The sequence below is a fragment of the Leucopleurus acutus genome (genome assembly GCF_964270905.1).
Source record: "Leucopleurus acutus genome assembly, chromosome: 6".
In the NCBI taxonomy this organism is placed as follows: Eukaryota; Metazoa; Chordata; class Mammalia; order Artiodactyla; family Delphinidae; genus Leucopleurus; species Leucopleurus acutus.
Window position 1 is genome coordinate 64,812,359 of NC_139149.1, and position 25,789 is coordinate 64,838,147.

The 25,789-nt window shown below is 38.2% G+C and overlaps 1 protein-coding gene across 4 annotated transcripts in view; it reads right to left on the bottom strand.

Moving 5' to 3' along the window:
- Positions 1 to 25,789, bottom strand: part of CCDC141 (coiled-coil domain containing 141) — a gene marked incomplete at its 3' end in the record, with an annotated part of 202,735 nt that overhangs the window by 116,656 nt on the left and 60,290 nt on the right. For all 4 annotated transcript variants that reach the window (XM_082841904.1, XM_082841903.1, XM_082841901.1 and 1 more), the window contains exons 5-6: positions 24,781 to 25,034; positions 8,525 to 8,641 (exon numbers count right to left, since the gene is read on the bottom strand). In XM_082841904.1, the coding sequence (XP_082698030.1) occupies positions 8,525 to 8,641; positions 24,781 to 25,034 (371 nt within the window). The remainder of the gene's footprint in view (positions 1 to 8,524; positions 8,642 to 24,780; positions 25,035 to 25,789) is intronic.

Sequence of the window (25,789 nt, forward strand, 5' to 3'; positions counted from 1 at the left end):
CCAATACAGGCTACAACATGGATGAACCTTGAAAACATGCTAACTGAAAGAAATCACACACAAAAGGCCACTCATACGATTCCATTTATGACATATCCAGAATAAGTAAATCCATGGAAAGTTGATTAATGATTGTCAGAGGCAGAGAGAGAGAGGAATAAATTGACTGTTTAATGGGTATGGCGTCCCTTTTTAGGGTCATGGAAATGTTCTGGAACTACAACATTGTGAATTTACTAAATGTCACTAAAGTTAGATTTTATGTTATGTTTATTTTACCATCATTAAAAAAAAAGTCTCTATTATGTTGTGCTTGTATGAGGCATTGTGCTAATTGTGTATTGCATGAGAATACAACTAATCCTCACAATGACTGCATGAATTAGGTACAATTATTACCTTCTTTCACAAAACGGGGAACCTAGGCTCAGATATACAAGAAATTTGCCCAAGCGTACATCAGAAGTAAGCAGAGATGCTAGGATTTAACTCTAGGCGCTGGGAGTGTACCATTCATTCCACTGCCATATTCTGAGATACTATGTATTGCTGCCTCAAATAATGTATGATATATCTACACAGTTTAATAACATGTAATCATTAAGAAAACATATTTAAAATATGCATTTGAATGGAGAAATGCTTATGACATAATGCTAATTGGAAAAATTACACTGCAAAACAACACATACACAACTTTGTACATAAACACACACATACAGTGTATACATACACACACACAGGTTTGGAATACTCAATTTTTTGTATGTTTTATATTTCCTTCTCATTTTCATATACACCCATGCACTATGGGTGATTTTAATTTTCTTTAGTTTTACGTATTTTCTAATTTTTCCAAAATGAGAATGTATTATGTAATCAGAAAAATCAAACAATAAACACATTTTTAAAGAGCCACATTCCTGTAGTGGTTCTGTTGATGATCATTATGCATTTAAATTATTCAAATACGCTTGCAAGAGACTCTTCTACTTCCTTATCTCATAGTTATAAATATTTTGTAACTTTAAACTTGACTTTTTCCTCTGAATAAAGTTTGCTTGGGACCTAAGCATTGGTATTTTTGTAAGATCTCCAAATAATATTATTTAAAGGAACCTGAAGCTAAGGTCACAAATCCAATTTATGAAATCACTCAGCAACAACTGGAAAATATTTTCAATGACTTGGAAAATCGGATTAGATGATGAATCATGGAAGATTATGTTAATCTTGAAGCTGAGGAATGTGAATTCTACTATAGTAAAACATTGAAGATGATGTTTCTTTACACTATTTTCAGTTTGTTTCTCTGGCAGAACTTCAAAGATTATTTGTTAATCAAGGAGTTTACAAAAAATATATAGCCATTTATGAAAATTAAGGAGAATACGGACATAAATGAAATATATGGGAAAATCCTCTAAGTCAGTGTCTCTTAAACTTTTGTGTCCATACAAATCTTCTGAGAGAAATTTGTTAAAATGCAGATTCTGACCCAATAGGTTTGGTGGGTGGAGTCTGAGACTCTGCACTTCTAATGACTTCCAGATACTGCTGTCTGGGAGCCACAACTTGAATAAGTCTTTATGTCACCTTTAAGCCTTTTAAATGGGCATTAATAACCTCCATCTCAAAAGATATCATGCCCCATCTAAAGTTACTCTCATTCAAACTTCAGCAGTTTTCTAAAAGATTATTCTGTCTTCAATATCACTTCTTCCCATTCTTATCATTCACATTTTTTCCAAGGTAATCTTCTAAAATGCAAATCAGTTTAAGCTACTACTCCACTTAAATTGCACCTCACTGATCATCAGGTCTCAAACCCAAATGCTTACAGGGGACAGGCACGTAATGTAAATGAGTGAAGCAAAGGTGGAAGAGGAGGTAATGAGGAACGGTGGGGACTGTGGCAAACCGAAGTACACATGCCTTTTCTCAAGGAAACAGCTATTGCTAGGCTCCAGCCAAGAGCTGCAATGTCTATAAGGAAAGATGAGCCTGACAATGCCAGGTCTTCCATTTTTTAGAAGGAACAGGAAATCTGGATTCCATTTTGATGAAAATATCAATATCTTAAGGTTGGCAGTGAATTTTTTTTAATCCCGATTCCCCAAACAAACTACATAAAATCTCTGGGCATGAGATCCAGATGTCAGTATTTTTGTCAAAGCCCCTGTGCGATTCTTGTGTGTACCAACTGTAAAGGGCCTGAACTGAAGCAAGAGTTGACACTACAGAAGTGTGGGGATTTATAGTCCACCATGGTGGTATGAAAATTACTTTAAACTGAAAACAGCTAAACAATTAGCAGCCACAGAAAGAAATACTACCTACACTTAAGCGGAGCCTCCTGAAAATACAGTTGCCATTGACCTCTTCCCGGGGAGTTTCCTGATTTAAAGAAGATTGATACTTGGCATCAGGAAGTATAAATTCAACTGCCATATACCTTCCCACTGGGAAACCTCCAGCCAGGAAGAAGACAGACTGCTCATTCCTTTATCATCAAGAAGCCCAATAAAACCTTCCATACTCTCCCACTGAAGCCCTAAAAACTTTTCTTTTGTTGAATTGATCTTTGTAAGACTTTACTTTGGGCTATTCCGTGAGTCGTCCATTACTGGGACTGCCCACGTATACTGTGTGAAAATAAACCTTGTCGTTACTCCTGTTAACCTGTCTATTGTCAGTTAATTTGCAGGGCCCCAATCACTGGAACCAAATTGGAAGAGGAAAAGTTTTCCTCCCAACAGAAGTAAAGGTTGACTCCTGAAGGCAGCTCTTCGATAGACATTATTTCTGATGTGCAGAAGAAGGAATGATTATGTCTCCTCAAAGGAGATAATAAGGAAGTGTTTGTTAACATATTTTAATATACCCTACAACCAACTCTGAACTCCAAACTTTTTTTTTTTTTTTTTGCCGTACGCAGGTCTCTCACTGATGTGGCCTCTCCCATTGCGGAGCACAGGCTCCGGACGCGCAGGCTCAGCAGCCATGGCTCACAGGCCCAGCCGCTCTGGGGCATGTGGGATCCTCCCGGACCGGGGCACGAACCCGTGTCCCCTGCATCGGCAGGCGAACTCTCAACCACTGCGCCACCAGGGAAGCCCTGAACTGCAGACTCTGAATTCAAGCCTTGGAGCATCAAATTGATACAGGATAAAATCTAAGAGTATGTAAGATTCTTAACCGAAGAGTCGCTTAAAATCATCCATGTCTGTTATTTCTTTAACTGTTACGTATGTAGAGGAAAATATTTTTTCATATTCAGTAAAGAAAGTATAATTTAATACAAAATTACTCATACTTAAAGGCTGTATTAAAAAATCTTTTAGTTCAGTTCTTTCAACACATTCTGAATAAGGTATCACAATTATTAAGAGATATAAAAGTTGCCATATTTCTTATTTGAATGCGTTCCAGTAAGAAATGAGAGAGGAATTTTCAAAGATTATTTAGCAATAATTTACTGGTAGACTAACAAGCAATACAGAACAGCTTGCTACCATTGGACTTAGCTTACCTTCTCTATGTTACCAGATTATTTATATGTGTCTCACTAATGAATCCCCAGCTTGAGGCCTTATTTCTACTTTAAAACTTCTTTGAAAGAAACAATCCCCCTTCCTCTTCTCATACCCACACTCAAAAAAAAAAAAAAGTGTAATATGCTGCTTCCTGTTTAAGGAGATCTAAAATTGGATTCCTCCTCCAGGAACAAGTAATGATATTGTTGAAAAACCACAGACAAAAACTATTTGAATGTTTACACCATGGATGGGAAAGGAAACATTTTTGGACGCACTACTAAAATGTGGGCACCTTCACAAATATTTTCTAATTGAATTATACTTGACTCCTCTTTACAGGTCAGGAAGGTGAGGCTGAGAGAGGTCAAGTGTACCCAAGATTGCAAAGTGAGTGACAGCAGGAATTCAAACCTGTTTTTTCTTATGTAGATATAACCTGAGATAGTATTGCAATCTTTATTTTTAGAAAACTTGCTAATCCAGGTAGGAAGAGGTTAGTAAAGATGGTGAAGGAAAATGTTTGAAGCAAGGTTTCTAGGTCCTTTCAAAAATCCTAACATTGTAAATAGGACCAGCATCATGGGCAAGTGATCTGTATCATCACAGCGACATTTGTTTAGAAGTGCCCATGCTTGGTTTAAGGTTCTGCTGTTGCTGTATTGAAATCTCAATACCTTTTAAAGAAAGGCCTCCGTATTTCCATTTTAAACTGGGTCTCACAAATTATGCAGCTTGTCCTTCCTGCAAGGGCCAACAAAGTGACGGTAAAGTTTATAGATAAGAGAACCTTCCTTGAGGAGACAACAGGTGGTTAGCTCTCAGTGTCAGGGCCACATGACTTTCTGGAGCAGAATAAGGTCGATGCCTTAGACAGGAGATATGCTAGGGGATAACTTTCTGGGTATGTTGCTTTCTTTCCCCATCTGCCTGGTCACTGTTTGTCAATGTATCTTTTCAGGAAAGAAAATAGGAGCCCCAACCCAGTAACAGCCAGAGGAGAGAAACAACATTAGGATAGCACTGGAATCCGACCAGGTGGACAGCTAATATATGAGAGGGAAGCAACCTGACCTGTTTCTCAGTGCGCCCTCTTCAACTCTCCATCAAGTGAGCTGGGAAGAGTATGGGAAATGGGTCTTGGAACAAAGCAGGGTCCAGACTCCAGTCAGTGGGAGGTTCTCCAAGGGGTCCCCCTCCTTTGTGTGTATCTGGGGTAGAGGGGCAAACCAGAAATGGTGGAGCCCTAATTCTAACAACAGAAGCACTCAGGGGCATCTCCCCGCACCTTGACCCCAATTCACCCAGAAGAGGACAAGTTAGAGAACTGGCTTTCACACCTCCCATGCCTTACCAAGTGAAGTTGCTGGTATCCAAGGGAATATTAACTCACAGGGAAAAATAACATCTGATGAGCACAAGCAACACACCGAAATACTTAAATCAGAATTAATGCACTGGACAGACCAACAATTTAATATATGAATAAAGCACACCTTAGGATATAACGAAGGACGTTAGACAGATGAAGCAGGAAAAAAGTTATGAGGAAGAATCAGTGTGAGGAATGGGGTATGAAAAACGTAATAGCTGAAGTGAGGAACTCACCAGAAGGGCTAAATAGAAGAGTCAGTGGACTAGAAGCCCAGGTATTATAAGGGATAAAGAAATGGGAGGCTGTTAACATTATGAAGGATAGAAGTAGGACATCAATATCTACGTAATAGGACTTTCCAAAGTTATGCAGCATCTAGGAATTACCATAGTGAAGATCACAAACGACTACTTAAGATCACAAACAGCTACTAGATGCAACCAGTGTTGTGGGAAGAAACACAATGAAACCTATGCCTTAATACCATCTATGCAAATTGAAAACATGTAACTCCATATATATTTTAAGAATGGGAATATGTCTAAAGACACATATTGAACCCATTAGAGTAGGTGCCTGTGAGAATGGGGATGTGAGGAAGATAGAGAATGAAGGGGGAAATAATAAAATAAGCCAAGAGAATAGCTGACCCGGAGATCTAGGATGAATTAAAGAGTTTGTGTAACTCTATACTGAGGACCAAACATTTAAAAATAAATAAATAAAGATAATGGATGGCTAGGTAGGCAAAAGGAGGCTAAATCCCTATCTAATGTCACCAGAGAGTCACAGAAAGACACTAAAAGAATGTTTCTTTCTTCTGGAAAGAGGATTTAAAAAACAGACATGAATCAAACAGCCTTTTTTTAATACCAGGCACTGTCCTAGGTGCTGGGAATACCAAGATGAGTAAGATACTATCTCCACATTTAAGAAACGTTGCTATTTTCCCAATCTAGTCCTATCATTTCAGCCGTCTGTGAAAAGGTGTTTTTCACACTCACACTTTAAATTTAACAAGCATAACAGTTATTATAATCTGAATCCTGTCTCTTTTATGAGACTGAAACTTAAAGGGAGTTTTAAGGTCACTTAGGCCCACCTTCTGTGGCCTCAGAATTCTCTTCTATTTTCCAACCTGCAAAGTTTACTTCCCTGTAATGACCATGCACTGTTATCATTTCTTCTCTAGGGAATGGCTGTGGATAAGTATGACCTCTGAGACAACTCCCGTTGGTCTCTTGTCTCTGGGTTGAACATTGCTAGGACCTTTAACTCTCATCACAGACAAATTGGTCTGATCATTGTTTTCTCTTATTCTACCTTATTTAGGAATGATCACCCTTGCCTAACCAACCACTCATACTCCATCCATCTGCTCAAACCCCACCCTTCTAGAAAGCCAACCTGGATCACCCCAGAACAGAATGTCACTCCCTCTTCTGCATTTATACTGATGGGGTCTCTTTCAACCCATGTGACTCAGGGACCCCTGCTGCCTTGAATAACCAGTTATCTTGACATTGGACTATCTAGTGTCCCAAATTGATGACAATTATCTTAAAAAACCTTTTCATCAATAAGTTATGTTTGAACTTTCATCTCTAAATAGATATTCAATATTTGATAATCTCTGAAGATGCTATTGAGATTAGGGGTTCCAAAGGCCAGCCCATAGTTGAAGGAAAATCTGATATCATACAGAATGCTTCGTGGGAAGTAATAAAACATGAACTCCCAACAAAGCAAACATACAATTTTTTTTTTTTAGAAAATAAATTTATTTGCAAGGATGCTACAGATGCTATAGGAAAATAGGCTTCTCTGCCTCAGTTTCCAAACCCAATTTGGCCCCCAAACTACTTACTGAGTACATGGGGCAATACACAGCTTCTGTATGAGATCTGTAACTGGTTCCTGAGTGGCTCAGGACCCTGAAAGGAAGTAGTCATCTTGTCTGAAATATAATGGTGTTTATCAGGAATTCATACCCTTTTCAAACAATATTTGCTTGGGTATTCATATGGCTTAGCTTATACATATAACCAAAATGTGTAACTCTGCTATATACATTTATCCATATAATGAAATATGCTGCAGTTAAAGGATATTAGTTTACATAGGAAAATATTTATGATAAAGTTGTAAGTGAAATAAAGCATGACTCTAATGCTATGTTTCTAGGGTTGTGTATGGAAAGACTAAAAGGGAGTGCACAGAAATACTAATAACGGTTATCTTAATAATGATTATCTTTGGGTTGAAGAATTCACTTTTATTTTCCTTTTATTTTTCTTATAGTTATGAAATTTTCTATGATGTACTTTATATAATAAAATATGTATTATTAAAAATTTATTTCTTAAACCACTTAGGTGTACAACAACATAGGAATAATGATGGAAAGAATATCTATGTTTTTCTATTTATACACATCATCAGAGCTACAAAGGTAAACTGTAAACTATGATATAAGCTAGACTGCGGCTATACATTAACAAATATTCTACTCCAAACTGTCCTCAGGGCTGTGAGAAACCATAATAAATCCACAGTTACAGTAAATATAACCCCAAAGTATGTCCAAGTTATGTGAATATACCATTTTTATTTATATGTTTTAAGGAAGCAACCATCCTATGCAATTCAGGTCATCTCTTGTGCTTAGCATTTAGGAATTTTTATAGACTTTTCACTGATAAAACTTGAGTATCACATGCACAGAATAAAATGCTATATGACTTCAATAAAAAAAACTAATTTCTCAAACAGATAAACCAAATGCTGAAAAATTTTAAAGAATTTAAAAAATCATCAGCCATAATAGTCTTTTGTAACCGAATCTTTATCAGTCAGGCAAATCTTCAAACCATACACTTTGAGTACCTATGTATCCTGTAGTGTTCAAAGAGAAGCAAAAACCAGCAAATGAAAACATCATGATCCCTATGAGGAGATTTCGGTCTAGATAAATGCAACCTGCTGCCTCCCCTTCCCCCACCACTACAAATCCCATCTTCCCAAACATGTAAATATTTATTTGCTTTGTATTCCTTATGTTCAACCGTTGTCTGTTAGTGTTGGCCCACTGTTTTCCTGAGCTTCATGACCTAGCTGTACGTACAACTATCAACCACCCAAGATATTAACAACAGAAAGTTCTCTAAATCTTGAAACTGATTAAAGTATTCACTGTTCCCACTCAATCTACTACAACTGGACTTTCATTTTTCTGCAGATAAAAATGGAGCACCTGTAAGGAACTTTGGAAAATATTTATAGACCCCACATGTACAAATGAGTCAATTTCCAAATAACAAGACACAATGGCGAGAGGAGCACTGCTGTGTGTCTGCTTTGCTCCCCCGGCTCTCAGCACTTTATGGTTCCATTTTGCACATCCACACACCTACAAGTTGTTGCCTGGCTGGTAGTTATTACTTTTTGCAAAACTAAGGAATGTGAAGCAAGTTAAGGAACTAGGGAAATATAAATGGGAACAGCAAGCAAACTATACAAAGAGAGTTTTTTAGTACTCCACTAAATTACCTACAGAAGTGTATTCAAGAGAAGTCCATGCAGTTTTCAATTATTTTTTTAATGTGTCTCTTACCTTTGCTTTTATTATCAGTTCCTCATGCTTACGAATTAGTTCCTCATTGTCTGAAAGTGATGAACCTAGACTTTGTTCCTGTAAATCTCTTATGGTTTTCTGAAACCAACAAGTAACCTAGGTAAGAAGCAACACAGACAGATCAAATTTCAAATGATTAGAATAAATGAGTAAAAATCCAGAAATCCTTCCTTAAGCTTTCAAAACTTAAGCTACTTCAATTTCTTTTTATATAAACTCATGTGTTAAGTTAATATAATCAGGGTTTTTTTTCTTTATTTCAATCTCTACATGCTTAAGAGAAAAAACAAAATAATACCCTAAAGTCATGAGAACAATATATCATTTCATTGGATTACATAGCATGAAGAAAATAATTCAAAATCTCCTAGCAAAGAAGAACCAAAATAGACTCCCAAATTTTGGGAATATAATTTCCCAAATTTATATTCCCCTATAAACCATGCATTCTTTTAGAATATAAGATTATGAATCTGAGTGTAGTTACATAGACTCACATGAAGATATTAAATAGCATATGTAGAATTATGTTTCTACTATTAAAAGACAATGCAGGGCTTCCCTGGTGGCGCAGTGGTTGAGATTCCGCCTGCCGATGCAGGGGACACGGGTTTGTGCCCCCGTCCGGGAAGATCCCACATGCCACGGACCGGCTGGGCCCATGAGCCATGGCCGCTAAGCCTGCGCGTCCGGAGCCTGTGCTCCGCAATGGGAGAGGCCACAGCAGTGAGAGGCCGGCGTACCGCAAAAAAAAAAAAAAAAAAAAAAAGACAATGCAAAAATACTTATTTTGTTGCAATTGCTGAAAATCTGTATTCAGAAAATGACATGGAGAAGTTATTAAAATTCCATTGACATTATAAATGTCTAAGGGCATAACTCACTTGATTACAATATGTGCCTTACACAGTGTTAAAACAACAAATAACCAAAGACTTGAAAGAAGCTGTGCTTTTAAAAATGATGATGTAAGTTGACATGAGACTGATAACATGTGGCCCCTGGATGCAGATTCCTTATCCCAATTAAGGAAAAGAGAGTTGGAGTTTTACTCTCAAATCTTATACAGCATTATTCTCATGATCACATCATAGCTACTGATTCGTAAGCACCCCACTACATGCTAAACAGTTTGCTAGTTGATTTTTGGGCATCATCTCTTTTTCTCTCAACAACTCTATAACAAGTATGATATCGACACTGTAGAGATGAGGAGAGGTTAAGCAGCTTATCCAGGGCCATACAGTAAGTGGCAGAGCCAGGATCTGTCCCCACACCCACATTACTCCAAAGTCCATGCTCTTTCCACTGTGCCCTGCTACCATCCTTGGGTAACTTAAAGTCTGTGGTCATCAGGGGAAATTACTTCACATCTGAAAAATGAATCCTGGCAGCCCACTCAAAGTGGTGGCACTGCCCAGGATATGCACTAGGTCTTTCTCCAGCCTAGCTTGTCTTGTCTGTCACAGCCTCAGGATTTCTCTGAATTCTTATAACATGGAGAGACATGTGAAGCAGGCGGCCAAAGAGAAAGCTACGTTAGTCCTGAAGCTCCACACAGCAAACATACATCACAGGGCTTCCCTGGAGGTGCAGTGGTTAAGAACCCACCTGCCAATGCAGGGGACATGGGTTCGAGCCCTAGTCTGGGAATATCCCACATGTTGTGGAGCGACTAAGCCTGTGCACCACAACTACTGAGCCTGCGCTCTAGAGCCCGTGAGTCACAACTACTGAGCCCACGTGATGCAACTACTGAGCCCGCGTGCTGCAACTACTGAACCCTGTGAGACTAGAGCCTGTGCTCCATAACAAGAGAAGCCACCGTAATGAGAAGCCCGCGCACCACAAAGAAGAGTAGTCCCCGCTCACAACTACAGGAAGCCCGCGCGCAGCAACTAAGACCCAACGCAGCCAAAAATAAATAAAATAAGATAAATAAATTTATTTTAAAAAAGATGGCAAACTTAATGGATAAATGTTAAAAAATAAACATACACCACAAACACACACACACACACACACACACACACACACACTACACAGAAGTCGTTAGGGTTTACGGAGAATAATACACTCCTTTACCATTACAGGGCTGATATCACAAAGCTGATTATGAGATCAAATGTCTATACCAACACTTAGCATCTTCCAGCATGGAACAGGCAGTAAAATAGGCAGCAATGGGGTTTCTCCAGCTTTCTGCTAATTGGAAATCTTTGTTGACCAGCATTTTAGGCTACTGTCAGTGCAAAGAAAAGAATAACGGTGACCCTGTAGCAGTTTTCATGTGAAGTATGCCTCATTCTCTTCAGAACATTTGGTGATCTGTGCACAATACACATATTAGCCGGTCCCCATATCTCAAGTATGGTGTTTATTTGCTTACAATTATTTGAGGGTGGTTTGTCTTTCTGGTATCCCAATTAGAACTAAATGATATGTATTATGTGCATATCAGAACCCCCAGAGAGTATTTAATCAAGAGCTATAAAATTTGTACATTAATTTATTAAAATTTCTCACAAAAGAGGCAGTAGGCCCATATAAAAACACAACTAGAGGAATGATTTAAGGGTTTCATCAAAGAAAAATGGATCCTGAACATAACTAACTTTCAGAGATCCTTTATTTTATTAAGTACAGGGAGTGAGCTTTATTTTTAGCTAAAGTGGTAGGAACTCAAAAATCTCAAGAATGCTTTAATAGGGAAAGTTAATATAGAATCTGAGTGAAGAAAACATGGATACAAACAGGTGTTCACTAATCTCTAAAAACAGGTGAGAAGTCTGAACCCTCAGATAATCTTATTAAATTCTGTGAGTCAAAGACTTGTTATCTAACATATGCCAGCAGTGATGAAAGCTGGGAAGGAGCAAGATGTTTTGATTTTTTAAAGGTATTTACTGACCTCATCCCCTAGATTTGGCAAATACTGTTTCAGCTCCCCCCAAAAGGATACTATTCCCTTGGGCATGGCAATACTAAATATTACCTATAAGAGAATGTAAGATCTTTGGTGGTATTCCACATATCCTGATCACATACCTGCCTGATAAAGCATACTGACTCTCTAGATCTACACATTTTTACTACCAAATGCACCCTGGGAAGAAACATAAAAACAGGTTGGCATAACACTCAGAAGAAAATGGTTCATCGTCAGGGTGTTACATCTCATCATGAGGCAGTCACATACATGAGCAGCCTCTTAGATCAGATTTACTTTGTGTGCTGGGAGATGCACGCAGAATAGACTCTCGGAGTCCATCTGATGTCAAAGCAAGACACCTTAAATAACCGACAGCATGTCAACCATAATGTAAATCAGTCATTGAATCCCGTGAGTAGCTATTGCAGACAGCTGCACAGATATTCCAAGAGCACTTTTTATAAGCGTTTAAATTATATCAGCTGCTGTTCGAAAGCCTCAGTGATAAGTACAGTAAATGATGCATCAGGACATTCTATGCTATAGAACATGGTCCCTGCAAAAGGATAAACACATGAGCCAAGGGTTGGGGGCATGTGGAAAGAAAGGAAGAACACAAAGCATTCAGAGTATGGACCGGAAATTGGTTCTGGGCAATGATGGATTAAAAGGGAAAACAAGAATATTTTTACTTTCTCTTCGCAGTTCCTACCTTTCAGATTGATCTAAGTGATATGTTTGTGGCCATCCCACCTGTCTGACATGACATTCTAAGTACTCAGTACTCAGAGGAGGTAGAACTAAGGTAGAGAAGGAGTGGGGTAGATCTGTTTTCGCGGAGAGGAGGTGGAGATTGGAGGGGAAACACTTACTAGAGGTTGAAGGGAGCCAGAGAGAAAGGGAAGGGAAATCAACAAAGATGCAAAGAAGGAGCAATCAGGGATGTTCAATGAAAACCAAGAGCTGCCTTGGAAGTTAAAGAGAGATGCCAAGAAGACTCAGTCAAATGGTGTAGATCTGCTTTTTCCTATACTGTAGCTACTAACCACAAATGGCTACTGAGTACTTGGAATGTGACAAATCCAAATTGAGATGTGTTCTAAGTATAAAATAGCTGATTTCATAGACTTAGTATAAAAAATAATGAAAATATCTTGTTGATAGTTAATATTGATTAAACGTTGAAATACTATTTTAGATATGTTGGCTTAAACAAAATATATTACTGCTTTTCTTTTTTTACGTGACTTTTTTCTCTTTAAATTTTTTTTCACTTTTTTAATGTGGCTACTAGAAATTTAAAATCACATTTATGGCTTGCATTATATATTTTATTGGATGATTCTGTAATTCAAGGATATTCAGAATATCCTTATTTGTTAAATGTAGATCTAAGGACTGAGTATTAATTAAGGGTAATTTAAAATAGCGGAGTCAAGACAATGGTGAGATAAGATTATGGTTGGTAAACATGAATAGACCACTGAGTGGTGGTGAGGAAGTAGAGCTAATGACTCTTTCAAAGAAGCTTATTGGATAAGGAAAGGGGGGATTGGTTGACAGCTTCAAGGAAAGCAGAGGTAACAGAGGGGTTCTTTCCAACTTTTTCATTTGACTAGATGAGACGTAAGCATTTTTTGTAGGTGTGGGGTACTGAAGATGCATTAAGGAAAGTTGAGGCAGGAATGTACTGATACCAGAAAGAGTGGGAAGGTGGGAAGAAAGCACTACTGATCTTATCAGCTTTGGGCAAGAAAAGGCTAGTTTTTTCTTGTTGAATGATCCAGTCTCACCTGACCCCTACTGGGAGATAAGAGTGAGGAAAGTGAGAGAAGTGAATAGGCCCTTCCCAGAGCGGTGTCAGGTACTATCAGCAGGTCTCAGGTTACCTCACCCAACCCTTATACCTCCTATGGTGGAGGCAGTTGCTTTTTCAACAGATAAGGAAACTGAGCCCCAGTCCCGGTAAGCAATTCATCTAAGGTCACACAACCAACAAGAGGAAAGTCCTACAGGTCAAGGCAGAAATGCCATAGTCAGAATTCATGCTTCCCTGTCTAGTGTTTTTTCTTCTCATCATATCCATCTGTAGAACAAAAGGATTCCAGGGAAGAGGAATGTTTCTTATTAGACTATGTTCTTAAGATAAAACTAAAACGCAACACTATAGTTACAGAATCTAATTCTAACATGGAAGTAAGCTCTGTGAATAATCGCGGAGGCTCAGTGGACATACTGCATTAGAGAGGAGAACGGACGTGTGGGCCAGGTCTGCCAGAAGGAGTGCCTTAGAGGAAGAGGCCGGCTGCGGGCAGAGGTGACAGCAAGGACAAACTGAGAATTCCAGTTCCCAAACAGCACGTGCCAAAGACAGGACTAAAACACGGGGGACACAAGCAATAGAAGAATGCTTTCTGACAATCAAGGATAAACAACTCAGGTGGCAAGAAGGTGAACTTTTGCTGCAGCCCAAAGCTAGGCATCACACTGCCATAAGCCATCACGGTCTCTTTTTCTGCAATTTGTTCTACAATCCAAGATCAGATCTTATTTTTTGATCTTTGTTTAAAACTATGCTGGGGGAGGTGAACTAGCAATAAGTAATTCAAACATCTTAACAGAAATGCTTAAGGGAAGATGAAAATCTCTCCAAATCAGTTTCATTTTCTTTTCCATGTGCAGAACAGTTGTTTTTGGTTTTGTTTTTTTTTGCGGTACGCGGGCCTCTCACTGTTGTGGCCTCTCCCGTTGCGGAGCACAGGCTCCGGACGCGCAGGCTCAGCTGCCGTGGCTCACGGGCCCAGCCGCTCCGCGGCATGTGGGATCTTCCCAGATCGGGGCACGAACCTGTGTCCCCTGCATCAGCAGGCGGACTCTCAACCACTGCGCCACCAGGGAAGCCCCAGAACAGTTTTTGACGAATAAACAGTTACTATTAGAGACAAAAAACTGATAAAGGAGGAAAAAGACATCAGTTATGTATCTTCTTTAACTCAAGATGTTTTGATAGTCTCTTTTCCAATTATCAAAGATGCACACATATACAAAGGTATTTTCAATTATAGTTGATAGCCTCAGGTGACAGTTCTAATGTCTACTTTGATTTTGAAGGCATGTTAGTATTATAACAACTATTTTAGCTCCTGTAAGATTTTGTTCTTTTTCTTTTTTACAGTAGGGAAACCAGTTGTCATTATTTTGTATTAGGAAACCTGGTCAAATGTGCTCTGTATTTAACTAGGCAATAACCAGACTTCAAATAACCATTAGCTCCATTAGGTGATAACGCATATTAGGAGAAGAGGCATGGAAACGTGTCTCTGATGATTGTACTTGAGGGCCTGGGAGCAGAGAAAGAAAAAGAATTCCTGCCAAAAACGGGGCTTGGGATGTATTCTGGGACTGATCTAATTATTGGCTTGTTATTATTTGGACTTCATCTCAGAGACTCTAGGAGGACAAAGCTCACAATCTTCTTTTGTGGAACTTGAAAGCCCTCCATGACTTACTGAAGTCAACTGGAAGGTATTAGTGTCTCCTCAACAAATGATCAGATCCCAGTATTCTCTACTGATGTGCAGTAGGAAAGCTAAAATATGTTGTTTGTCTTGAGGCAAAATTTTTGTTACTTTCACAGCTTCACAGATAATCTATCTCCCTGTCTGCAACCATAATTTTATGTATTTAATTATTCTACTTGTGCTAACATATTTGTCTTCTGATCATTTTGACTTGTCTTAATATATCATTTCTCTCCTCACATCTATATTTCAAGAAAAATGGCACTAAGGGCTTCTTCCCTTCCCAAGATTGCCCTCAACTCTTGTTTGTGTTTAGGCAGCTTCTTAACCTCCAGCTCCTTAAACAGTCGAAACTATTTAGTCCAATGAATAAAATCAATACAGTAGTAGTCTCTGGACCTAAATTCTATTTCTAGCATTAACTCTGAGTCATTGGTAAGAATCTTACCAGCAGTGGAAGGAAGTCTTTTTTTCAAGAAGGAAACAGAGACCCAGCCGACTGTCCTGTTGATGTGCATCTCTGCCTAAGATACCTAAGGCATGGTTTTCCCAGCATAACTTAGGGTTCCACCCTAAATGATCTGGAGCCATTCACTGTGTGTGTGTGCGTGTGTGATAGAGAGAAGGAGAGAGGGAGAGAGAGGAACATACAGGGCTACTTGGGAGTGAGACCAAAGTCTGACATTTTCATATTATCATCCCAGATCCTAGGTCATGCAGCCTAAGGGAGTTCATACTGAAGCTTTGGCCTAAACACCTAGTTGTCAGAAAAAATGAGAGCCAGAAACTATCATATTGACAGGATAAATAACTGTTACATTTTGCAGGATGTTTTAATCCTTTTAAAGTGTGCCATTTAGTTTGTTTGCTTTTGAGTTGCCCTATAAAAAGCATTAAAATTAATTGGGCCTCTTTGCTTGTCTTTGGGAGAGAATGAGTCCCACTCCCTGCCCAGTATGGGGTGGCAGTGGTGTTGAGAAAAGGAAAGCCAACCATCTCCAGCACCAGAGGCAGGGAAGAAAAAGAGCTCAGGATGGTGGAAAGATACACAGGCAGCCCTGGGGCTTAGCAGACAGCTCAAGTAGCAGCTGCTAACTTTGTCACACAATGGAAGGTGCATACAATGGGAGCAGTGAAGAGCCTTTTCCAGGTAGCACACATGTCAAACAGCTTTGTCATCAGTCTTATCACTGCTGAGAAGGTAATTTAGTCACAGTGTGTGTCCCCCAACCCTCTTACCAACTTAAGTAACTGTGCCCAATTAAAATGTTGTGAAGCCATCAGTCCAACTGAATGGTATACTGAAGTGAAAAACTAAGCTTAATGAAAATGTAATCAATTACAATAGGTATAAATGAGCTAAAGAAATAGCTAAAGCGTGGAGAAAGGGAGAGGAAAATTGATTTTTAACTTAATCTTACAAATAAAGTTGACCTTTTGAATAAAGTAGGCTGGATACCAAGCCATGAAATGGCATTTATTCCCCCTCCACATAATTTTAGAAAGCTAAGATTATCTAGTGATTTAGAGAATTGGTATGGGATCTGGGTAATATGTAGGATTTTAATGTGCTGGTGATTATCCAGTAAAGCTCAGAAACTAACCATCGAAAGATGTAGTGATATGGTGAACATTTATTGAGCACTTACCATATGCCAAGCCATGCTCTAAGAATATTTACATATATAATCTTGTTTATTTTTATAACAAATTTATAAATAGACACTATTATTATTCCCATTTTACAGAAAAGGAAACTGAGGCACAGAGGCTGAGTAACTTGCCCAAAGTCATAAAGCAAGTAAATATAAAAGTTGGGATTGATATCCACACCATCTATACCAGAGTCCTCTGTTACTACCTTTGACATGCAGTGTCATTGAAAGTAATGGTAGTAGCAAGCATTCTAATTAGGAGGGGGTTCTATTGCTTTCAAAATCACATTTCTCCTACAAACACTTTAAGATACTTTGTATTTACCCTGGCATAACTTAGAGTGAATTCTAGAGGCAGCCTATGTGCTAAAATGAAATTCTATGATAAATTTTAATCTATGAGTGGTTGGAAAGTCATGTATATCTGTTACTGGATTGAACTATCAGATACTAGTATCCAATAATAAGATAATTCAACCCTTATTTAAGTCTTATGCCACCCATTGTTAAAAAGCTATATTCACAGGAAGCGGGGGGAAGATAAATTAGGGGTTTGGGATTAACATATACACACTACTATATATAAAACAGGTAAACAAGGACCTACTGTATAGCACAGGGAACTATACTCAATATCTTGTAATAACCTATAATGGAAAAGAAGCTGAAAAAGAATATATATATATAGAGAGAGAGATAGACATACACACATATATATGTGAATACCTTTGCTGTACACTTGAAATGAACAGAACATTGTAAATTAACTATACTTCAATTTAAAAATTAAAGCTAAATTCAAAGAAAGATAAAACTTTGCTATGTTGTAGCCACTAAGCTAGGCACTTTTGTTACCTCATATTAATTTAAGCTGGTCAACCATTCAAGCTCTAAATCCTAGTTAGAGGGTAGCATCATACAAAGGAGAATATACATGCATGTGCACACATCTGTGAGCACACACACACAGAGTTTTACAGTTGCCCAGCAGGTACAAGACTGGTGCCCTGAGGCTGTGCTTATATGTGTCATCACTGATATCATTTAAATTACCTATTAACAAAGAATATGATTACATATGGTTACATGATTATGATATACATGGCACTCAAATTATAAAAACTTCCAAATGTGAATTCTATTACCCATTTTTCCTCCCACAAAGATGGGTATCTTGTAAGCATATGTGATCTGGGTAGTAAAAATATTATCTGCCTTTATGTCTTATTTAATTCTCCTAGATGTCCTTGATACTGTCTTGTAAAAAGAGACCATGAATAACCTAGTTTTAATTTATTTGTTTGTCTCACTTATTCCTGACTGGAGCAATTGAGAAAAATTGCATTCATAAATCTTCTTGCCAAGATAATTAATTATGCACGAAATACTCCAAGCTGCTTCTGATTTTCATTAATGAAGCAGATTATCTGCAAAATCAGACGAGGCTGGAGCTGGGAAAAAAGGTCAGCTGCTCATCTTTAAATGTAAAACAAGTGCACTTTTTTACATCTGAAAACAATGATAAAGAGAGGACATGCTATGATTATGTTTTTCAGGCTATCACATCCCAATTAAGATAGAAAACTATGTGGTCTTCATTTGCCTTTTTTTCTGCAACTGATGTAAATCTTAAGTTGCCATCATTCTGGTCACCTAATTTCTTTACCAAAGGAGAATTAGCTAAACTACTTAGTTCAAAAGCATTAGGCTATAAGCATTTAGAAACAGAGAAGCACTAAATGCATCTTTTAAATGGCTCTTATGAGAAGATGCATTAGATATTCAGACATCCACATTATTATTCATTAGCAATCTTTGCTCTAATTCTCCGTTTAATTTTCCTTCTTTTTACATGGTTAAAATGATTGACAAAGCTGATATTTTATTAATGGAAGGTTTGACAGCTTCTATGTTCCCTTAAAAAGTAGTACAGAACTGACAAAAATATCTTTACCCTCCAATGAAGCATGTGCCTCTGTGGTTCCACAATGTTCTAGGCTTATCAGGTAGATCTTCCGGGAACATGATAATCATAGAACTCAAATTATTAACAGAGTTACACTCAATTTGGTGTCCCTGCTGCTATTCTTCCCCATTGCATCATCAACAAAACTTTAAAATAGAACATTCAGGAAAAACTTGAAAACTTAGGTAAGTTAATTATGCTTGTACCTATCTGGATTTAAAAATATTTCCTTGCTCACATAATTACCAACACAGTAAACATTAATTATTGTTTCTAATATTGAGAAACTGAAGAGACTCTACTTCTTCATCAGTAAGATATTATTTAAATTGTGCTATATTCAAATAGTGACATACTACATGAAAATTATCTATGGTACTTCTGACATAAGACTATGTCTATGACGTGTTCAATTTGATATTAGGTAATAAGATAGTATGCATAGGTTAATTCCATTAGTTTTTGTTTGCTTGTTTTGTTTTTTCTTTAATAAATGTGTGTGTGCCTGTGACTACGATCATGCTTGGATAAAGGTCTAAAAGGTGGCAGCATGTCAAAGGCTAATCGCAATTATCTGTATGGATAGTAATCTCATCTACAGTTTTAACTCATTAATAAGTGAACATTATTAAGTCACAAGCAGAAAATAATACAACTATATTCTTGTTTTAAATCATTAATTGAGTGCCCATTGAACAGTATGGCTAAGATTATAAAAGTGACTTTTATTTGATCACATCTTGTGAATGCAAAATAAATAATGAAATTAGCCTTTAATGCGAGTCTTTATGTGAGCAAAGAAGGGTAGGACTGGGGGGGTATGTAATGGGTTGGGCCTTCACTGTTCTTTTCAGACATGATGATAAAAAATGTTAATACTAATATAGCAGTTTTCATGTGCCAGGTACAGTTCTAAGCACTTGACATATAATAACTCATTTGATGATTCTAACACTATGGTGTAGGTACTATTACATCACATTTTACAGAAAACAACCTCAGGGAGGTTAAATAATTGCTCAGTTACTCAGCTGGCAAATGGTGCAGTCAGGATTTGAACCCAGCAAACAATCTGGCCCCAGGATCTGTGCTCTTACAAGCACACAGAAACAACAGTGACAGTGATTATTTACTCGAGCTGCTGTCACTGGTATTAGCAAAAGAAAGTGTAACATGGGACGTTTTAAAATTAAGAGCCTTAAATTTTATATTTAAGGAAATGACTTATTTATTGACCAATTTTTAACATTTATTTATTTATTTGGTCTCATGACCTTTTAAAAATTTTTATTGAAATATATTTGATTTATAATGCTGTGTTAGTTTCAGATGTACAGCAAAGTGATTCAGTTATATATATATATATTCTTTTTTAGATTCTTTTCCATTACAGGTTATTATAAGATATTGAGTATAGTTCCCTGTTCTATACAGTAGGTCCTTGTTTATCTATTTTATTAGTAGTGTGTATATTTTATTTTATTTTATTTATTTATTTATTTTTTGCGGTACGCGGGCCTCTCACTGTTGTGGCCTCTCCCGTTGCGCAGCACAGGCTCCGGACGCGCAGGCTCGGCGGCCATGGCTCACAGGCCCAGACACTCCGTGGCATGTGGGATCTTCCCGGACCGGGGCACGAACCCATGTCCCCTGCATCGGCAGACGGACTCTCAACAACTGCGCCACCAGGGAAGCCCAGTAGTGTGTATATTTTAATACCAAACTCCTAATTTACCCCTCCTCCCCCACCTTTCCCTTTTGATAACTGTAAGTTTGTTTTCTGTCTGTGAGTCTATTTCTGTTTCGTAAATAAGTTCATTCGCATCATTTTTTTAGATTCCACATATAAGTGATACCATATGATATTTGTCTTTCTCTGTCTGACTTATTTCACTTAGCATAATAATCTCTAGGTCCATCCACGTTGCTGCAAATGGCATTATTTCATTCTTTTTAAGGCTGAGTAATATTCCATTATGCATACGTACCACGTCTTCTTTATCCATTCATCTGTCGATGGACATTTAGATTGCTTCTATGTCTTGGCTACTGTAAATAGTGCTGCAATGAACACTGGGGTGCATGTATCTTTTTGAATCATAGTTTTCTCCCGATATATGCCCAGGAATGGGATTGCTGGATCATATGGTATCTCTGTTTTTAGTTTTTTAAGGAACCTCTACACTGTTCTCCATAGTGGCTGCACCAATTTACATTCTTAGCAACAGTGTAGGAGGGTTCCTTTTTTCCACACCCTCTCCAGTATTTATTATTTATAGACTTTTTGATGATGGCCGTTCTGACCGGTATGAGGTGATACCTCATTTGTAGTCTTGATTTGCATTTCTCCAATAATTAACGATGCTGAGCATCTTTTCATGTGCCTGTTGGCCATCTGTATGTCTTCTTTGGAGAAATGTCTATTTAGATCTTCTGCCCATTTTTTGATGGAGTTGTTTGTTTTTTTGATATCGAGCAATACGAGCTGTTTGTATATTTCTGAAATTGACCAATTTTATTTAAAATAATATTTATCCTTAAGATTATTACTAAATTGATTTTGGTTCTAGACTATTAGGAGTAGAGTCTAAGTGAAAGCCTGGTTCTTTTAACCACAACTGTGCATCTTAAAGCCTTACTATACCTATGGCAGCCTCCAAAAACTAAACAGTATTAAGAAACTTAGACACGTATAACAACAGTAATGCTAAACTCAGGGGAAAGAATAGGAACCGAATGAGAAAGAATTTGCAAGTTGTAAGGTTTAACCAAGCAGAGGGAGGACAAGGAAACTAATATTTATTAAGCATCTTTTAAAATGGTAGGCATTGTACTACATGTTTTACACATGTTATTTCATTTAATCCTTAGAACAACTCTGTGAATTAAGTGTTATTATTTCCAATTTAAAGATGAGACTTATTAAAATAACAATGAGGTACCACAATGCACCTATCAGAGTGGCCAAAGTCCAAGACACTGATAACACCAAGTGCTGACAAGGATGTGGAGCAACAGAAACTCTCTTTTAAAAGTGGTACAGCCACTTTGGAAGGCCATTTGGCTGTTTCTTATAAATATACTCTTAGCATATACCATCCAGCAACTGTGTTCCTTGGTATTTACCCAAATGAATTAAAAATTTATGTCCACACAAAAACTTGCACATGGATGCTCATAACAGCTTTATTCATAATTGCCAAAACTTGGAAGCAACCAAGACGTCTTTCAGTAGGTGACTGGATAAATAAACTGTGGTCCATCCAGACAATGGAATATTATTCAGCACTAAAAAGAAACGGTTATCAAGCCATGAAAAAACATGGAGGAATCTTAAATGCATATTAATAAGCAAAAGAAGACAATCTGAAAATTGTACATACTGTACAATTTCAGTTATATGACATTCTGGAAAAGGCAAAACTATGGAAACAGTAAAAAGATCAGTTGTTGCCAAGAATTAGGCAGGGAGGGATGAAAAGGAGAACAGAGGATACGTAGGGCAGTAGAATTATTCTGTATACTGCATGGTGGATACATGTCATTACACATTCTTTCAAACCTATAGAATGTACTGCACCAAGAGTGAACCCTAGTGTAAACTATGGATTTGGGATGATAATGATGTGTCAATGCAGGTTCATCAATTGTAACAAATGTCCCACTCTGATGGGGGATGCTGATAATGGGAGAGGCTGTGCACGTGTGGGAACAGAGGGTACCATGTACTTTCCACTCAATTTCTCTGTGAATCTAAAACTGCTCTAAAAAATAAATTCTATTTTAAAAAAGCGCACACACTTTCACCAAAACATGAGACCCCATAAGTTAGAAAACTCACCAAGTCAAAAACCTTCTGTAATACCTTACTTTAGTTATTATCAAATCATCTTTCTGATTCTAGGGTTGGCAAGGTATCTAGATCTCCCTCAAATATATGACTGGATTAGATAGTTCATTTTGAATCTTCATGTGATTTTTTTTTTTTTTACTGCAGAGGATAAGTGGATGAGTATTGCCACAGTCTTGAAGCAGAATGGCAAAATTACTACCTTAAAAATAAATAAATAAAACTTACTCTAGCTGCTTTTTCAATCTTGGGAAATTGTCCTGTGTTTGGGAAGCCTCTTTGCGGATAGAATGTCTCTGAATAAGAGAGGTCGTGGTTTAAAAGGGATAAACTACTCTGTATGATAAAGTAAGAGGAGTTTTTAGTGTATTCTTGGAAGCACTAGAGGCAGGGGTTGGGGGTTATGAATTCAATAGAAAGAAATAAGAGGAAGGTTCTTTTTAAGGGAACAGCAGCTCTGGGAACATGGTGTCAGGTCAGGATTAGGGGAGAGAGAAAAGGACAAAGAGAGAGAAAGAAAGAGAGGGAGAGAGCGCCGTATGATACGGAGAACAAGGAACTTTGGAAACAATTGTGATACGGAGGACAAGGAACTTTGGAAACAATTGTCTGATAAACAACTTTAAGTTTATTCTTGTCCTGAGCATTAGTTCTCCTTTGTTATGCCAGAATCATCAGTTAAAGACTATTGCATTGGATAAGAGCATTCTGGGTAATGAGCATATGAAGGTGGGGTGGGGGAAGAACTAAATTGGGGAGGCGCTATGGCTTGGCAGGCAAAGCACAGAAGAAGCAGGATAGTGAATGATAGCAGTCAAGATAAAAGGGCTGAAGGTGGAGGGGGGTTGGAAAGTATATAGTGTCTTAAAGGAGGAGATGACAAAATGCAAGCCGACTGTATGTCTGGAGGTGTCTGCATTTGGGTGTCTGCTCTATGTCACCTCCTCAGAGAGGCCTTCTGTGATTCCTTCTCTGATTAAAAGTAGACCAACACAATCAAAATTCACTGCCCTAGTTGATCTTCTTTACGGCACTTGTCATTGTTCATTTGTTTATCATAGGCCTTTCTCATCACACTAAAACAGTGGTTCACATTTGGGGGTAATTTGCCCCCCAGGGGACAGTCAGCAATGTCTGGAGACCTTTTTTGGTTGTCACAACTAGAGTATGTTCTACTGGCATGTGGTGGGTAGAGGCCCTGAATGTTGCTCAACACCCTAGAGTGCCCAGGACAGCCTCCCCAAAGGAGTTACCTAGCACTGGCTATCAATAGAGCTGAGGATGAGAAAATGCACTAGAAGGAAAATTCCTGGAGGAAAAGGACTTTATCTTGTGTGTTACGTATCCCTAGTACTTATAATAGGATCTGGGTACACAGTAGGTACTCAATAAGTATAAGTTGAAAGGTTAATCATTTAAATCCTCATTTTTCCAGCTTGAAAGAACCAGTTTCTCCTGGACTCATATTTGCTACCAGCTGTATGTCTATCTCTCCAGTTCGGATCAGAGCAATAATATAAAATATATGAAGAGACCCCTTTCCTATGCATCCAGACCAGGAGATGTCCTTCCACATCATTTCTCTCTGAAAATTCCCTCCAGTTAATCTGTACAGATTAAAGCATGGGCTTGGGGCAGTTATAAATATAGCCATAAATATCCTACCTATTTGAGTTGGGGGTTTGCAAAGAGAGTTCTATCCACGCTTACTCTCAAGTGATCGGGACACAAGGAACGCACAGCAAGCACATTGACAACTGACCAGAGCTGGGCCTGCAGTCTGAGTAATGAGCTCTAACAAGCCTGCAAACTCATCAACCTCCCACCCCAAAGCCCTCTAACCACTGAGCATCCAGACATAGGCCAAGGTCATATTTCTTCATTGGTGCCAGTCTACTCTTCTAAGAACATTATCTCTATTTCGGGCTGACAGACTTTTTCACTGGCATTAGCAGCATCATGCCTCCTCAACATTCAAGAAAATTGCAATGAACTTTACAGAATTTCAAAGAAATGTAACTAAAGGTAGTGACCTGGACAGAAGCACGAAAGAGAATCCAACAGTAGAACCTAGTCATTTTCAAAACTGCTAGGGGGTATTCTCCCATTTAAAAAATCAGTATTATAATGAGAAGAAATAAAATCTTTGTTTTTATATTACTTGCTTGGGAAAACAACTTGGTAGTCTGAATCAAAGACCAAAAGATTTGACCATGATGACTGAAAAGCTGCCCCAGGAAATGGCTCATCCACATAACAAGCAAACTTCATTAGACAAGGTCAGGGCACCATCAGTGCCCCTTTGTGTTACCTGACTTTCTTGTTGGTCCCACTGACATATCTGCAGAACCTGACTCAATTCCTGCTGCTGTTGCTTCAGGTACTTGTCTAATTGCCGTCTCCTGTCTTGGAGAAGTTCAAGAAGACTGTCAATCTTCAGGCAGCTGTTTTGAGCTCCCTGAATCATCTCGGGATTCACAATAGGTCCATCACACTTGATTTTTTCTATGAAGTCAGTGAGTTGTTGACTTTTGTTTAAAAGGGCTAGAGATCGTTCTAAGAGTTCTGGAAGAAAATTAGAAAAAAGAATAGTGATATGAGCAAGTTTTTATATAGTAATATTTGGATTCATCATATAATTTAAAATATATGTACCCTTCTATTAAAAATAAGGAATTCAAATGTGTAAACACAAAATGCCTCTAATACAACTGGTCAAATACCTTGGCCTAACTGCTATGGCGCTAACTGCCAAATGGTAGGATGCCGAAGTTCAGTGATGGCATAAATCAGTACAGGGGAGTGGAAAGACTGAGATTTGGGCACTGGTTCAGTTGGTTTTTAGTGGTGATATGCTGGTTAAGGTGCCTACTCTCCTTGTAGCGCTCTACATCCTGAGGTGATTGGACTAGATCTGAGGTTTAAAGGCTAATGCCTGCAGTAACCAAACAAAAGCTCAGTGAATATGTGGGCCAGGTACCCAGACGTCAGGGACTATGACAAAGTGGAAAATACATGACCAGTTTCACAGGATCTGCTGTCACCCAGTGCTGACCAACTGTGGACATGAGGGAATACAGGGTCAGTGTTGATGGGGCTTCCAATTTTTAAAGAATTATAAACACGGATTTTTATGTGAAAGCTTCTGATTTTTAACTGTTGTGTAATTGGTATTTTTTAAATTAAAAAATACTGAAGGATCAACAAAACATGGCTCTCTGGCAAATGGGCCACTGGTTTGCGCTCTCTGGAGTAGACAGCATTATTGGTGTGGGCAACATCTGGTAGAAACGGGAGCTTAAGCCTGAAAACTGAAGGAC